Genomic DNA, 18,655 nt, shown 5'->3' with positions numbered 1-18,655 from the left:
CTGAACCCACCGATTCCATATTCTGCTAACAGTCATTGGATCTCGACCAACGCGAGCAGCACTGTCGCGATACGATAAACCGCAATCCGACCTTTATCAAAGTCGGAAACGTGATAGTACGCATTTCTCCTCCTTACACGAGGCATCACAACAACGTTTCACCAGGCAACGCCGGTCAACTGATGTTTGTGTATTAGTAATCGGTTGGAAACTTTATTCATGTCAGCACGTTGTAGGTGTCGCCACCGGCGCCAACCTTGCGTGAATGCTCTGAAAAGCTCATCATTTGCATATCACATCATCTTCTTCCTGTCGGTTAAATTTCGCGTCTTTAGCATGTCATCTTTGTGGTGTAGCAATTTTAATGGCCAACAGTGTATCATTCCCAGGGATGTTTTCCAACAGGTTAAAGCTCGCTCACATACCTTTGTAGCGCATCTTTATAGAATGTTGACATGTTGCCTTAGTCCGCTCGATCACCAGATCTGTCTCCAGTCGAGCACATATGGGACATGATCGAAAGACATCTCAAGCGTCATCCACAAACAGCATTAACCGTCCCTGTATTGGCCCACCAAGTGCAAGAATCATGGAACTCCATCCCACAAACTGAAATCTGGCACCTCTAAGACACAGTGCACGCACATTTGCATTCTTGCATTAAACATTCTGGCGTTGCACCGGTTATTAATATACCATCATTTCACATTTGTAATAGTCTTTCTCGCTCCTACATTAACCTATGGTGTTGCAACGTTAATCACTTAAATATGTTACATGGACAAAGGTATTCCCAAAATTTCATGGCTCGACTTCAATTATTTCTTGGCACTGGGATTTTTTTTCGTCTGTGCATTTCGTACCAACATTACTGAAATCCTCACGTACTCGCAGGAGGACAGCTGTACCAAGACCATGACAGTATCATGTCACTTCCCTGTGGAGGCCACTCCTATTCCGCGATCCCGCCACCATCCGACCCTCAGCAATTGTGCCCCCGCTTCACCATAGCGGTTGCATCGCGGGAGCGATGTAATTAATTTGCGTGCGGTGCTGTTTAAAGAGGCCAATGGCGATACATATGTACTAATCGCTGCGGTGCCCCACGTCGCTAATGGTGTGCAAGAACGGCTCCCTCCTTCCTCCCCTCCTCTTAGAGCTATTTTAATTTCTATAATTCTATTGCGTGAGTGCCATCTTTTACTGCCTGTACTTTGTCCAGTATGAAGCGCGCCAGCAGCATCAGCGATCAGCTGGGGAGAAGAAGACGGACAATAACTATTAGTCAATTTTTCTTTTTCTTGTAACAGAATGGTTGTTATTAGTAAAAGCCATTAATCTGCGTACCCACATCACAGCAGTTCAACGCAGCGCGAGAGCAGCAACGATCAATGTACTGCTTCCATGCATGACTTGCAGAACTAATGCATGAATATTTTACAGGCGGGTTGACCTACTGTGATAAATTAATAACGTTATGGCGTTGTCTGTACACACCACACATATTTAATGTGTTTATACTTAGGTCTTGTTGTTATTGCTACAGTCTCTGAACTGGTGCTGGACCATGACATGGATTTGCTCCATGACGCACTATTGAGTCAGCAGCAGCAATTGTTCACAGGGCGTTTTCCCCAACTATCCGGCCACTTATCTTTAGACTATGCCGTGGCACAGCCGCCGCAGCAACCACCTATAGCCGAAACAGCCATATTCCAATCCAAGTACAGACCGAGGTGGCGTATTGGTTAGCCCACTGGACACGCATTCGGGAGGACGATGGTTCAAACCCGAGCCCGGCTATCGTGATTTAGGTTTTTCAAGATTTCCCTATATCGTTTAAGGCAAATGCCAGGATGATTCCAGCCTTTCCCTAATCCGAGCTTGTGCTCCATTTCTATCGACCTCGATGTCGAAGGGACCTTAAACCCAGTCTTCCTTCCTTCTTCCAATGCCGGTAGAACTGCTGGTCCCGGACGTGGTGGTGTTTTAGGAGCTACTATTGTCTGAGTCACAGGAGCAGACTTCTACATCATGACATAACAGTTTATTTGGACTGACAGGCAGTCAGGAGGAATATAGCATAGCAGTGAGTGGTTGTTACTGTAATTTTCGGTTGTAAATTGACGATATACATATAGATCCTATATAATTGCCTTTTTTTATTTTCAGCCCTATCAACAAATAACAGCACCTACACTTGCAGTTTATAAAATGCTAGCAGCTGACCTTGCAGCAGGAGGGTCTTGTAACTGTTAGCTTTATCACGTTTAAAATAGGTGGGAAATGGGTGATATTGGTCAAATTTGTGGGACGCCAAAACGGAAAATGGTAAATTTTAGCATGCCATGTCCGGATATTGGTAAACTGGCTGTACAACCGGTTAATTGGTAGGCCGCCAAATCCAGAAATAGGCGAATTGGTAGAAAGACTAAAATGCAGACGTATCAGCCAAAACAGAATTGGTGGATGTGTAAATACATCCATTCTTGCGGATGTGCATTTACATTACGAAATATTTAAGTGCTGTGCATTAATGACTGATCAACTGCTGCCATCCAAATGCACTGTAGTGAGAGGTATAGTTTGAAAAATAATAAAATTGCGAGGTGACATACTTTGACACTCCAGTGTGTGTGTGACGTCATAGCATATTCCACGAAATGGTGGTAAATATTAACGTGTGATATTTTGACATTACGGTGTGTGTGTGTGTGTGTGTGTGTGTGTGTGTGTGTGTGTGTGTGTGTGTGTGTGTGTGAATTTTACGAAAAAATATTAGCCCTCCAAGTGAACTGGTTTTAGCATCGAGTGTTGTATGTGGGCTATGAACATCCTACCACCGTCCCTGGACAAGGGCTACAGACTGTCACACTTCAAACCGCGAAGCGATCTGGGTGCTTACTTTTAAAAGCAACTTTCCTGCCACCTCGTTGTTACCCGTAAGAAGATAGTACGGACGGTCGAGGTATTCTCAGGAAACAATGTTCATTAATAAATACCAACAGACAAAAAACTTGTGGAAATTTAAAACTGGGGAACGACTTCTCACTCACCCTGTATATTTCGACTCAAAGATTTGACGCAAGATGGGTTGTACTCTGAGCACAGACAACTGCACTGGCGACTAAAATTTTGTAGATCGACCAACTAGAATTTATACCACCGCTTCACTTTCTTCCAGCACAGGTTGAAACTTTGCCTTTCACTTATCATAATCGTTTACCTCTTAGAATAAGCTGACAACAAACTACGTGAGACATCAAATGATACGTCTGCTCGTAATTTGCGAGCCAGCGCAAAACAATAAGAAACGCAAACTATACAGGAGTATCAGAAGCGTTGTTAGCCTGACAAAACAGCAGAAACCGTTGCACAGATGTATGTTAAGTTTCCTTCGATACCTCAAAGGCCGGAAACATAGGTACGGACAGTGCTGGCGTACGTACCAGCGATGTTGATGCTGCTGGCGGAGTTTTGTTCCCCTCTGAAAAGCCCTTCAACATTTCACACTTCTGTTTCTGTAGTACGTCAGATTGAATCTGAATTTACTGTTGTCGCTGTCACGGCTGCTGTTGCGGCACCAACTGCTGTTGTAACTATTCAATAAACTTCGCGTCCTTGGTGCACTAACAACATGCAAGGGTTTGACTTCATCGTCAACACACAGGTATCATAGCCTGACACTGAACAAGGCAGGTTACTGCCGTGAACTACTTAGTGTGTGCAAACCAAAGACGCAGTAAAAAGGGAGCCCACGATTAAATGTACGTGAAGTGAGCCCGAATCAGTCCGATGAACGGAAGCCAGAATCGTCGTACACTCAAACAGAGTTCCAAAGCCCTGGTTCAGAAACTTGGGTAATAGTTGTATTCGAGAGTCGGCGTAACTATGATATCATTAAAGAACTAAAAACTAAAAATTAAAGAACTAAAAACTAAATAAACTAAAAACTACCAACCAGTCCATCGTGAGAGGACTAACGGCCGTTCCCATGTGACTGGAGTGCCTACGCATGGTGGTTTTGTTAAATGGGTACAAACTGCAGGAAGTGACCCCTCTGGGGATAAGCAGCAAAAAAGGTCGTTGGACTTCCGGCCGGAAATGAATTGCAAATTCCAAGGGAGATACACAAGCATCACATAGAGGCAAGGACAAACAACTATACCGTGATGCCGTAGCCAAGCGGCGATCGTAATATAAAGCAGCCAAAAACAAAAGAATTGCGTGGCTCATAAAATTACTGAGTTCTGAGTTGATATTTGAATTAGGTTAGTTAACAGACAAAAAAGGTACAGCTGTTTATGAGGAAATGATACAAAAACAATTAAGAACGTATAACAGCTATTTTTTGTGCGTAGCATATAAAACATGACTAGTACATTTGTAAACGAAGCTGCTAACGTCTTTGAAAAATCCGTTATTTTCATGGGTATGAACTGTTAGGAACATCTGGAGCATTTTTATATGTACAGTAGTTGTTTGATGAAACATTCACACATTTTCCAAACAATATTTTTGCATCAAAATACTCAGCCATGCCCATGACAGTCGGTTGTGTTCACACTTTTTCCTGTTAGCAGTGAAACTTCAAGAACATATTCGGTAATTAGAACTTGGTTTCATGAAACACATTTCGAACAGACCTCCGCTTCCAAATTATTATCAGTCACGATATATTCTATGTAATGGGACTGCACCTCGTATAAATCAATATACATAAAAATAACACACTCTTCATTCACTGTTTTCTTCGATTTCTTCTGTAAAGATATTACATTAACCTTCTCTTCCAGTTGCTGAATGCTGTCATATTAAAATGGCTCTGAGCACTATGGGACTTAACTTCTGAGGTCATCATTCCCCTAGAACTTAGAACTACTTAAAGCTACCTAGCCTAAGGACATCACACACATCCATGCCCGGGGCGGGATTCGAACCTGCGACCGTAGCGGTCGCGCGGTTCCAGACTGTAGCGCCTAGAACCGCTCGGCCACCCCGGCCGGCGCTGTTATATTATATTGTCTCTAAATATTCATTATGGTTGGTTAACAATGATGCTTTCCTTTTTTGTTCTGGTCTCTCTCTCGATGGTCCAGATATTGAAAAAAGATAGTATGGGCAGATCTGAAAAATGCATGGCACAGCGTCTGGATGAAGCCGAGGATTTGAAAGTGAAGTAGTTATGGTTTTCTGTCTGTGGCAAGTACTTCACAGACAATATCGGTAGCTTTGATTTTTCTGTGACACACCTGAAAAATGAGCAGTGAAGTACAGTAATCATAATACAAGCAAAATACCCCTACAGACATTAATATACCAAAATGTAAAACACCCATTAGTAAATTATATTGAAAACAACTCTAAACAAAGAAAAATGTGAAATTTACCACTGAATAAGTTAGTGTGGAATCCTCCCGTGGAACCATTCCCCTCTGATTACATAGTCTTTAAAAAACTCGAAAACATTAACCTTTTTTCTGTTGTGTAATTTCCATTAAATTTCGGTATGCAACACTTCAAAATCACAATGAAGATGACACGGCACCATCCTACACCAAAGCGCCAAAGAAACTGGCGTTGGCATGCGTATTCAATTAAAGAGATATGTAAACAAGCGGAATACGGCGCTGCGGTCGGCAACGCCTATGTAAGACAACATGTGCCTGGCGCAGTTGTTAGATCGGTTACTGCTGCTACAAAGGCAGGTTATCAAAATTTAAGTGAGTTTGAACATGGTGTTACAGTCGACGCACGAGCGATGGGACACAGTATCTCAGAGGTAGCAATGAACTGGGGATTATCCCGTACGGCCATTTCACGAGTGTACTGTGAAGATCAGGAATCGGGTAAAACATCAAATCTCTGACATAACCGCGGCCGGAGAAACATCCTGCAAGATTGGGACCAACAACGACTGAAGAGAATCATTCAGCGTCACAGAAGTGCAACCCTTCCGTAAATTGCTTCAGATTTCAATGCTCGGCCACCAACAAGTGTCAGCGTGCGAACCATTCAACGAAACATCATCGATATGGGCTTTCTGTGCCGAAGACCCACTCGTTTACCTTTGATGACTGCAAGACACAAAGCTTTATGCCTCGCCTGGGCGCAACAAAATCGACATTGGACTGTTGATGACCAAAAACATGTTGCCTGGTCGGACGAGCCTCGTTTCATACTGTATCGAGTGGATGGACGTGTACGGGTATGGAGACAACCTCATCAATCCATGGGTCCTGCATATCAGCAGAGGACTGATCAAGCTGGTGGATGCTCTGTAATGGTGTGGGGAGTGTGCAGTTGGTGTGATATGGGACCCCTGATACGTCTAGATAAGACTCTGACTGGTGACACGTACGTAACCATCCTGTCAGATCACCTGAATCCATCCGTGTCCATTGAGCATTCCGACGCACTTGGACAATTCCCGCAGGACAATATGACACCGCACACGTCCAGAACTGCTCCAGAGTGTCACCAGGAGCACTCTTCTAAGTTTCAGCACTTCCGCTGGCCACCAAACTCCCCAGACATGAACATTATTGGGCATATCTGAGATGCCTTGCAATGTGCTGTTCAGAAGAGATCTCCGCCCCCTCGTACTCTTACGGATTTATGGACAGCTCTGCAGAATTCATGGTGTCAATTCCCTCCAGCACTACTTCAGACATTAGTCGAGTCCATGCCCCGTCGTGTTGCGGCACTTCTGCATGCTCGCGGGAGCCCTCCACGATATTAGGCAGGTGTACCAGATTCTGTGGCTCTTCAGTGTATTTTACGTTGCGCTAAACGCACACAGACATATGTTATTAACACATAATATGATTTCCGTGTACTTAAATAATAACGTATTAACGATCACATAGCAGAATGAGATTTTAATATCCAGAACGTTGTTGATGCAGCGGAAAACAGCTGTTGACATTCCCCGCTTTTCGCTGACATCACAGCCCCGAGTTCTCGCAGTTGTTCGGCCTTCTCATCTAGGTGGTGTCGGGTTCACACACTTGAAGATGGAGACAAAAGATCTTTAACAGTGACCGTGGTATCTGCTCCAGGCAGGTGGCCTCTCAGTATGTGACAAGCCAGACGACCGTGTGGAACATTCTACACGAAAACTACCACTCACAAGATGCGCAGACGGTATTACCTACGGACTTGCCTCCGCGGCGACGGTTTTGTCGTTGGTTCGTCTCACAGGCCACCACGGCGCTGGGATTTCTGTTATCCATTCTCTTAACAAATAGGCTACCCTTACGAGCGGCGATATCATCAGCTTCACAACACCCGACTGTGGGCTGCAACGAACCCTCTGGCCCTGTTCAGCGCCACATGCGGGCTGTAGTAGCATTTCCTGTGAGTGGCACTGCCTAAGACGTGCCTTTGGAGGTACGAACGGTAGTGTGCTTACTACATATCTACATGATGATGCTCCAGCTCACTGCCCTCTCGAGTGTGGAGCTAAAACGCAAGTACAAGCCGAAAATTCCCATTATCGTGGCGCGTTCTCCTGTATGCTTTCAGTCTATGAAACCTACACTGTCAAACATTTGTTGTCTTCAGCTTCAAGTGGATGTACCTCCGCTAGAACGCATTTCCGGCCATACGTCCGAATGACCTTTTATGTTCCGTATTCTCTCAGGAGTAGTTCCCTGCAGTTTTTCCCCCATTTAGCTAAATCAACCTGTATATTCTGGCAATAGTTAGCTTATTTGCAGTGACCCCTAGACTTACTATGGAAATAAGAGCCGTAAAAACGATCTCGTCACCATTCTCTCTCAAGTGGATGGATAGTTGCGTGCCTCAAACGCAATAAGGTTCGCCGAATTGATGTGGCAGGGGGGAATTTGGATACCACAAATGGTATTTGAAGGGTGACTACCACTGTTGACCTCTGAACATTCTCCTAGTTGATGCTCATTTTATGACTATATAGTATATACAGGGTGAGTCACCTAACATTACCGCTGGATATATTTCGTAAACCACATCAAATACTGACGAATCGATTCCACAGACCGAACGTGAGGAGAGGGGATAGTGTAATTGGTTAATACAAACCATACAAAAATGCACGGGAGTATGTTTTTTAACACAAACCTACATTTTTTTGAATGGAACCCCGTTAGTTTTGTTAACACATCTGAACATATAAACAAATACGTAATCAGTGCCGTTTGTTGCATTGTAAAATGTTAATTACATCCGGAGATATTGTAACCTAAAGTTGACGCTTGAGTACCACTCCTCCGCTGTTCGATCGTGTGTATCGGAGAGCACCGAATTACGTAGGGATCCAAAGGGAACAGAAGAGACTGAAGAGACTGGAACAGCACATTACGTCCACATGCTAACACCTTTTTATTGGTCTTTTTCACTGACGCACATGTACATTACCATGAGGGGTGAGGTACACGTACACACGTGGTTTCCGTTTTCAATTACGGAGTGGAATAGAGTGTGTCCCGACATGTCAGGCCAATAGATGTTCAATGTGGTGGCCATCATTTGCTGCACACAATTGCAATCTCTGGCGTAATGAATGTCGTACACGCCGCAGTACATCTGGTGTAATGTCGCCGCAGGCTGCCACAATACGTTGTTTCATATCCTCTGGGGTTGTAGGCACATCACGTTACACATTCTCCTTTAACGTACCCCACAGAAAGAAATCCAGAGGTGTAAGATCAGGAGAACGGGCTGGCCAATTTATGCGTCCTCCACGTCCTATGATACGCCCGTCGAACATCCTGTCAAGGGTCAGCCTAGTGTTAATTGCGGAATGTGCAGGTGCACCATCATGCTGATACCACATACGTCGACGCGTTTCCAGTGGGACATTTTCGAGCAACGTTGGCAGATCATTCTGTAGCAACGCGATGTTATGTTGCAGCTGTTTGGGCCCCTGCAATGAAGAGAGGACCAATGAGGTGGTCGCCAATGATTCCGCACTATACATTTACAGTCCACGGTCGCTGTCGCTCTACCTGTCTGAGCCAGCGAGGATTATCCACGGACCAGTAATGCATGTTCCGTAGATTCACTACCCCGTGGTTTGTGAAACCCGCTTCATCGGTAAACAGGTAGAACTGCAACGCATTCTCTGTTAATGCCCATTGACAGAATTGCACTCGATGATTAAAGTCATCACCATGTAGCGACACATGAAACGGGTGAAAGCGGTGACGATGCAGTATGCGCATGACACTACTTTGACTCAGTCCACCGGCTCTCGCAATGTCCCGTGTACTCATGTGTGGCTCTAAAATGGTTCAAATGGCTCTGAGCACTATGGGACTCAACATCTTAGGTCATAAGTCCCCTAGAACTTAGAACTACTTAAACCTAACTAACCTAAGGACATCACACACACCCATGCCCGAGGCAGGATTCGAACCTACGACCGTAGCAGTCCCGCGGTTCCGGACTGCTCATGTGTGGGTTCATGGCAACAGCAGCTAACACACCAACTGCACCCGCTTCTCCCGTGACGGGTCTGTTACGGACCCGTTTGCGTGTTTCGACCATACCTGTTGCATACAGTTGGCGGTAGATGTTTTGCAATGTGCGGCACGTTGAATGCTCTCTGTCCGGGTACCGTTCTGCATACACCCTGCAGGCTTCAGCACCATTTCGTCGACACTCGCCATAGATGAGTATCATCTCCGCCTTTTCAGAGTTCGAATACACCATGGTCACAGTTCCTACAACACTACACTATCACAGACGTCTGGTAACACGGTGTACTACAGTTGGTCTGCCTGCGGAGACGAATGTAGAATAACAATAGCAGCAAGCGCTACATGCGGACACTGCGACAGCTAGACCAAACCACAACAGTGCACTACAGCCACACTCGGAAACACGGTCGTCATCGTAAACATGTCCCTACAGATGCTGCTCGCCGACCGTGGCCCGTGTTTGTTACAACACGCAACTGAACGTCGGAGGTTTCAAGCGTCAACTTTAGGTTACAATATCTCCGGATGTAATTAACATTTTACAATGCAACAAACGGCACTGATTACGTATTTGTTTATATGTTCAGATGTGCTAAAAAAACTAACGTGGTTCCATTTAAAAAAACGTAGGTTTGTGTTAAAAAACATACTTCCGTGCATTTTTGTATGGTTTGTATTAAACAGATACACTAGCCCCTCCCCTCACGTTCGGTCTGTGGAAACGGTTCGTCAGTATTTGATGTGGTTTACGAAATATATCCAGCGGTAACGTTAGGTGACTCACCCTATATATATATATATATATATATATATATATATATATATATATATATATATATGTATATATATATATATATATGAGAGAGAGACAGACAGACAGATAGAGGTGGGGAGCATTAATTTGGTTCTAATATAATGTTATTTTGATAATGGCTAAAGATGCTAAATAAGGATTCAATGTTTAATAATGAAAGACTGGTTTAATATATTACAGTTTCGTAGTTATGAGAACTCTTGCTGTTGTAAGATACTTGATACTTTTACAACACTGTTCTCAATATAAATCTATAACGTTAGTCCTTTTCTGCGTCTCTGTCTCATTCACTATGTCACTCTGACTCTACACTGGTGACATTGATAAGTGCTGTAAAATCTGTCAGTTCCACCTTGTATTGTATGTTGTAGACATCGAACGACTCGCTGTATCAACGCATGTGGACCGTGATGAAGCAGGCCCGCCCAGATGTGTTTACCAACGACAACATGGAGGGGGTGGAGCGCGTCAAGAAGCAGAAGGGCGACTACGCCTTCTTCATGGAGTCCACCACTATAGAGTACCAAACAGCGCTCGACTGCGACTTGCGCAAAGTTGGCGGTTTGCTTGACTCCAAAGGCTATGGGATAGCTCTCCCTCGCAGTACGTGCATGTCCCTTTTTCGCAGCCGATAGCTTAGAATTTTTTTTAAATTGATGTTTCACATATTTCTAACCGCATGGCGTGTTCTACTCATGGAGTAGGAAAAAAGTAACACAAATAAAACTGTTGTATGAGTACATGGCAATAAGTTAGGCTCCTGTAAGAGATCGGCGAATTAAAAATGTGGGTCCTTCCGAATAAAGGAAAGATTGCCACTGCGAGAGGAAAGATGATTAGATAAAAAGACACTTGAAATTTGGAATTACTGTATTACCAGTGACGATAATGATTGTGACATTTGGTTGGTGATAAGAAAGTGATGGATAAGTATTTTTTATAAATATTATTTGAGTAATATACACTGATAAGCCAAAACAGTATGACCACTGATCACCGCGACGTTGGATGCCTCCTGTTGGTGTTGCGGGCACGTGGTGTCGTAACAAAGGTGTGTAAGTGGAGCAGACACTGTCGGGGGATCACCCTAGCGAAAACATGGGCTGCAAATGGAGAAATCCATTCAGATAAGCGATTTTGGCAAATAACAGGTTATTACTACGCAGAAGCCGGCCGCGGTGGTCTCGCGGTTCTAGGCGCGCAGTCCGGAACCGTGCGACTGCTACGGTCGCAGGTTCGAATCCTGCCTCGGGCATGGATGTGTGTGATGTCCTTAGGTTAGTTAGGTTTAAGTAGTTCTAAGTTCTAGGGGACTAATGACCACAGCAGTTGAGTCCCATAGTGCTCAGAGCCATTTGAGCCATTTGAACTACGCAGAACCTGTGAACGAGTTCGGGGGCTTGTCTGCTCTGTAAAGTAGGATAGATGGTGATCTGTGGCATATCTTCCGTAACAGCAGAATGCTGGTGCGCGGACAAGTGTTTCGGAGCACACCGTTCATCGTACTCTGTTGAACATAGAGCTGCGCAGTAGACCACCCCTACGTGTTCACATGTTGACCCAACGACATCGTCAATTACGACTGCAGTGGGCACGGGGTCATCGGGATTCGAAAGTCGATCAATCTAAACGTGTCTGGTCTTCTGACGAATCACATTTTTGCTACACTAAGTCGATGGCCGTCTCCACAAACGCCGCCATCGAGGTGAACGGCGCCTCGAAACGTGCAGCGCTCCACGGACGCAGGCTGGTGGGAGCAGTATTATACTATGGGAGACATGCCCTACGCTTGCATGGGACCTGTAGTACTAATCTAAGACACGCTTACAGCTGCGAAACACTTGCTTCGCTTCACGCTTGATGTCTTCTCTGACGGCGACATCACCTTTCGGCAGTATAACTGTCGGTGTCTCGGAGCCAGAACCGTGCTACCGTGGGTTGAGGAGCATTATAGTGAACTCACGTTGATGACTCGGCGACCAATTTCGCCTAATTTAAATCCTATGGAACCCATCTAGGTCGCTGTCGGGTGCCATCTCGGTGTACGCAAATCAGCGCCCCGTTATTTACGCGACTTACATGACCTGTGAGTTGACATCTAATGCCACATACCTCCACAAAACCAACAAACTGTCGGATCCCTGATATGCAGAATCAGTGATGTATTTCATTACAAAGACGGACAAAGAAGGTGGTCATAATGTTTTGACTCATCAGTGTAATTTAATGCCATTTCTTTTTCGCCGATTTCTGCAACATCGATTCATTAATTTCATTATAGCGCTTTAACCGATATCGTAACTCGTTAGTTGTTTTCTTGTTTCCTTGCAAGTAAAAGCCATGTCTTATGAGAATGGTATATTTTATTCAAGCTGACTAAAAGGTATCTGCTTCATGTGAGTAATTCCGCAGGTTTGCATTAGTGTCAATCTCCTTTTCCGAATTGTTCCTATACCCCTACTCGTTCTCAATCCGCGCTACGTAAATACAATTATCCTTGTTGTATTGCTGCCTCGTTTCTCTACTTCTTCAGGTTCTCTTTTTTGGCTTCCTTATAACCGATTTTATGTACGTATTGATTACTCCTTTTGCTTATTATATTATTTTCTACTGTCCTCCATTTTTACATGACTTCTATAACGTACCGGGTAGTTATAGTTCAGCTACTCACAGACGTCCAATGTGGGCTGTAATCGTCGCATGGCAGCGAAACTTGTTTGATATCCTAATGCGTTAATGCGTAACAGATTTATGCTGGAGAGAATTAGTTCCAATTTTGGACACCGCATGCAGATCTGACGCTGTACAGCAGCCCACGTCCCGTTCCTGACCCATTACATATGGAACGTCTTTCTGTACGTCTTTATTGCATTCAGGGCACCAGATTTGCACCAGGTGGCCAAAACTGGAACTCATTTTCTCCAGTGTAAATCGGTTCTGCATTAATGCATTAGAATATCTACCAAGTTTCACTGCCTTACGATAATTGCAGCCCACACTGGACCTGTGTGAGTAGCTCCGCTTTAATTATAACCACCCGGTACAAGGCCTCTCCCAGATTCGTGACGCCTTTTTTAAGTTCAATACTTTCTCGATTAACGCTCTAATACTTTAACTCAGGCTGTTGATAATTCGATCGGAACGGAAAGATTTTAGAGTGGTTCAGACAAACGGATCGTATTTGGAAACAGCTATGAACAGACAACTGTCTGCGCACCTCGATTTGTATATTTTGTAGCTTCCCTCAATTTTTTAAGCTGAGTTACAAGATGATTTCCTCAGAAAAGTTTGGATGTTACCTTTCCATTTCTAGGTAACCTACTGTTAGCTGCTCAAGACCTCGATGCCAGGCAATGTCAAATCGTAACTAAACAGTCACCAATACATACACAGCAAGTATACCACTACTACACAACAAGGACACATCAAATCTCAACAGATAAGCTAGTACACACAGACATATGGAAACAAACTGATATCTAATTGATAGCACCCTTAAGCAACAAGAAATAAACCCAGCCTACCAAAGTAATTACTTAATTGAGAATTGTTTAAAGAAGGATGATGATACTGACGTATATAAACAAATCTGGCATTTACCTGCTTCAGTGTAACAGTTGTGATGCTCTATACTTAGGACTGACCAGTGAAACATTTGACATGAGATATAAAGAGCATAAAAGAGCGTGGAAATATGGCACCAGCCATTCAAGATTCTCACAGCACCTCTGACAAGAAAACCACCGTCCTACCACAACATACGTACATTAAAATAATCAAATAGAGTAACAAATAACACTACAAGAAAACTTCAAAATCCAAAAGGAAATCACAAATGCGAAACACATAATAAATGATGAAACAAACGTTATCAACCACACACACACACACACACACACACACACACACACACACACTAAAAAAGCTGAATAAAATCACACTTTCACTCACGCACTCAGTCACACAAGTTAGAACATATCACGCTACCCCATATGCCTTATTTTTCTTAAAACAGTATGTAATATACACCACTAAAAGAAATAAACACGCTCCCTGAGGAATACCAGACCCTTCAACAATGACAAAATCAAAACAAAAGACGATCACACCCCACAACATCAAAAAAAGGAGACGAAATGTAAGTGGACCTCCACAACTTGAAGACGAAAAAGTATACCTTGTCTGTGTTGTGAAATGTACTAAGTTATATCATCTATGTGTAGAAGTACGATAGGAACGAAGCAGGGAACAAGATAAAAACGTGAGTAGTGATAGTAATTTAATACTGTTTAATAGTAGTAATTTAAAACATGGGGACTGTTTACGATCTTGCCAAATAGATTTGTAAGAAAAACAACATTGTCACATTGACCAAAGAAGATTTCTTAAAATAAAGTGAAATGCGTATGGTCTAAATAAGACTTAGTCGCTAAAGACGGTATGTAACCTACACTGATCAGCCCGGACATTATGAACACTTACCTAATAGCCGATATGTCCACCTTCCGTACAGATAACAATAGCGACGCGTCGTGGCATGGAAGCAGTGAGGCTTTGGTAGGTCACTGGATAGAGTTGGCACCACATCTGCACACACAAGTCACCTAACCCCATAAATTCCGAGAAAGGGGGTGATGAGCTCTGACGCCACGTTGAATCACATCCCAGAGGTGTTCGATTGGCTTCAGATCTAGAGATGTGGGGGTCGGCACATCAATTGGAACTAGCCACTGCGTTCCTCGAACTACTCCCGGTCTTGTGACATGGCGCATTATCTGGTTGAAAAATGTCACTGCCGTCGGGAAACAAGATCGTCAAGAAGTATTGTACGTGGTCCGCAATCAGTGAACGATACTCCTTGGCGGTCATGGTACTTTGCACAAGCTGCACTGGATCCGTGGATGCCCACTTGAATGTTTCCCAGAGCATAATGGAGCCGCCGCCAGCTTGTCTTCCTCCCACAGTACAAGTGTCAAGGAGCTGTTCCCCTGGAAGAAGACGCAGCAACGTCCTCCTATCGGCATGATGAAGAAGATATCGGGATTCATGAGACCATGGAACGCTCTGACACTGGGCCAACGTCCAGTGCTGATGGTCATGTGCCCATTTCAGACATAGTTACCGATGCAATATTGCCACATACATGGGTCGTCTGCTGCGGAGGCCCATCGTTAGGAGCGTTCGGTGCACAGTGCGTTCATACACACTTGTACTCTGCCCAGCATTAAAGTCTGGAGTTACTTCCGCCACAGTTCGCCGCCTGTCCTGTTTTACCAGGCTGCCCAGCCGACGACGTTCGACGTCTGCAATGAGGAGTGGTCGCCCAACCCCACGACGTTTGGACGTGGTTTCACCTTGGTTTTGCCACGTGCTGAAGACTCTCACCATAGCACTCCTCGAACACCCGACACGTCGTGCAGTTTCAGAAATGCTCGTGCCGAGCCTCTGGGCGATCACAATCTACCCTCTGTCAAACTCAGATAGATCACGCGCCTTCCCCATTTTACACATGGACAGCACTCTCGCTAATACTACATGCACAGTGCGTATGTCTCATTAGCAGTCATTCCTCGCCAGGGAACGCTGTTGTCGCCTGGACAGGTTGCTATCGATAGTAGGGCGGTGGTCATAGGATTTTGGCTAATCAGTGTACAGTCTGTACAGAAGGATTTTTTTGACGATTCTCCATTCTGGCTAAAGAGAAGCAAATCGTCATAATTTCACTCTGCCTTCACTACTGGCCATCCGATGGACTTACTATGTGTTGTTCCTTGATATTGCGGACTTCATGGCAGCTATTTATTTTCTTACTCTGTTGAATTCAGTTTAGTGTGTTCATTAATTTGCTAGGTGCAAGACTGCAGTGCATGCAATGACACTCAGTGCAGAAAAACGCATTTGTTAGTAAAAGCCTGATGAACATACATGAACTGTACGTGATTATATAAAAAGGAAAGACACTATTACGCACTTCAGCGTGATTTGGTAAAAAAAAATAGTAATAGTCCGGGACGCATTTAAACAGTTAGTTTCAAAAATTTATTGTTACCTGGCCTGGAACACTTTGAGGTCGTTTTATCTAGAAATATTTCCTATGGGACAGCAGGCTTGTATATGGCAATTCGCATCTCTGTCGACTAGACGTTACCAGTCTATAGAGCACTCAAGGCTACGTCTTAATTGACGGTCGTTGTGCGAGCCGGAGAGCGACAATCGCTGCTAGCTCGCGCGATCAAAAAGATAAGTAGAAGGAGAAGTGGGAACTGTCCGTATTGTAGACCGAAGTAGATCACGTGATGTGGCGCCGCCGAATCGCGCAATCAATCATGTTTGTTTTTCCATTGCGCCATCGCACTCATACGAACAGTTACAATTGAAATACGTGCAGTACACAGGGATCCTTTGTAACTGTCGCGCGAGCGTTACGTCCGACCGGCGCAATGAAAGACAAACTGGTTTGTTTTTTCATCGCGTGGTCGTTGGGCACGTATACAACGAGCAACTAGAATTCCATGATTTCTGAAGAGCATTTATTTCTAGAAGAAAGCTCGCTCCAGTTATGTGAGTTAATAGACATGGAAATAATAAAAATCGTCTGTAATAAGACCAGGAGAGGGAGGCAGTTGCGCGAAACTTGAAGAAAATAAGTATTCACACTGAAAAGAATTTATTTGAACTACTGTTATTTATTACAAACATTTCCTACCTTAACGAAATAATATTCACTTCTGAAGCACACCAACAAACGTAATTTATATACTAGTAAAGAAATAAGCAGAGGAGTTCTCTCTTGCAATAATAACGTCACTGATTGTCCTATTGTTTCCTCTTGATGGCATAACGTTTGTAAATATCTGAGGCTGGTTTATAGTTTCTGGTGTTGTTAAAGAGCTGTCTTTTTCTAATATAATATTATGCAAAAGGCAAACTATCCGAACTATTTTTATTGCGTAGCCAACGGTTGTTTCTACATAGCCTTCAGCAGAATCTGAAATTTGGCAGCAGTTATATAGAAAGTACATTCTACTGAGATTCCTGACACAGATAATTCCTGGTTGAATAACGTTCAAGCTGTGTTGCCTTATCACTGTTCTTGCGGGTAAAGAAGTCGCATTAGGAGGGTAGTGAGGACAAATGCTTCATTCGCCAAAAATACGTAAGGTGCAACAACGTCAGAAATTGGTAACTGTTCTTCCGATGACAACTACCTTCTGCCAGAGACAAGTTTTTTGAGATATTTAGTGTTGCTGTGTTTAATTTCAGTCAGAAAAAGTATTTATATTTCTGAAAGACGCCCTGAAACCTCGAGCTTCTGAATATAATTTTTCTCACGGAGAAGTTGATGGGACGTACACTGAAGATGAAGAATGTCGCGTCGCATAGCTAGCCATGGCAAAACAACATGACATGTAAGAGGTTCCAAGACGTCCGCAACTAGAGTCGTGATGTCTTGTTGTTGTTGTTGTTGTCTTCAGTCCTGAGACTGGTTTGATGCAGCTCTCCATGCTACCCTATCCTGTGCAAGCTTCTTCACCTCCCAGTACTTACTGCAACCTACATCCTTCTGAATCTGCTTAGTGTATTCATCTCTTGGTCTCCCTCTACGATTTTTACTCTCTACGCTGCCCTCCAATGCTAAATTTGTGATCCCTTGATGCCTCAGAACATGTCCTACCAACCGGTCCCTTCTTCTTGTCAAGTTGTGCCACAAGCTCCTCTTCTCCCCAATTCTATTCAATACCTCCTCATTAGTTATGTGATCTACCCATCTAATCTTCAGCATTCTTCTGTAGCACCACATTTCGAAAGCTTCTATTCTCTTCTTGTCCAAACTATTTATCGTCCATGTTTCACTTCCATACATGGCTACATTCCATACAAATACTTTCAGAAACGACTTCCTGACACTCAAATCTATACTCCATGTTAACAAATTTCTCTTCTTCAGAAACGCTTTCCTTGCCATTGCCAGTCTACATTTTATGTCCTCTCTACTTCGACCATCATCAGTTATTTTGCTCCCCAAATAGCCAAACTCCTTTACTACTTTAAGTGTCTCATTTCCTAATCTAATTCCCTCAGCATCACCCGACTTAATTCGACTACATTCCATTATCCTCGTTTTCCTTTTTTTGATGTTCATCTTATGTCCTCCTTTCAAAACACTGTCCATTCCGTTCAACTGCTCTTCCAAGTCCTTTGCTGTCTCTGATAGAATTACAATGTCATCGGCGAACCTCAACGTTTTTATTTCTTCTCCATGGATTTTAATACCTACTCCGAATTTTTCTTTTGTTTCCTTTACTGCTTGCTCAATATGCAGATTGAATAACATCGGGGAGAGGCTACAACCCCGTCTCACTCCCTTACCAACCAC

The 18,655-nt window shown here is 43.8% G+C and overlaps 1 protein-coding gene across 1 annotated transcript in view; it reads left to right on the top strand.

The window, feature by feature from the left end:
* LOC126249404 (glutamate receptor ionotropic, kainate 2-like) overlaps window positions 1-18,655 on the top strand; it is a 376,144-nt gene that overhangs the window by 319,337 nt on the left and 38,152 nt on the right. Inside the window, exon 14 of the mRNA XM_049951058.1 lies at window positions 10,650-10,881. Coding sequence (XP_049807015.1) covers window positions 10,650-10,881 — 232 coding nt within the window. The remainder of the gene's footprint in view (window positions 1-10,649; window positions 10,882-18,655) is intronic.

Source organism: Schistocerca nitens, chromosome 3 (genome assembly GCF_023898315.1).
Source record: "Schistocerca nitens isolate TAMUIC-IGC-003100 chromosome 3, iqSchNite1.1, whole genome shotgun sequence".
NCBI classification, from domain to species: domain Eukaryota; kingdom Metazoa; phylum Arthropoda; class Insecta; order Orthoptera; family Acrididae; genus Schistocerca; species Schistocerca nitens.
This window is presented reverse-complemented; position numbering and strand designations above follow the sequence as displayed.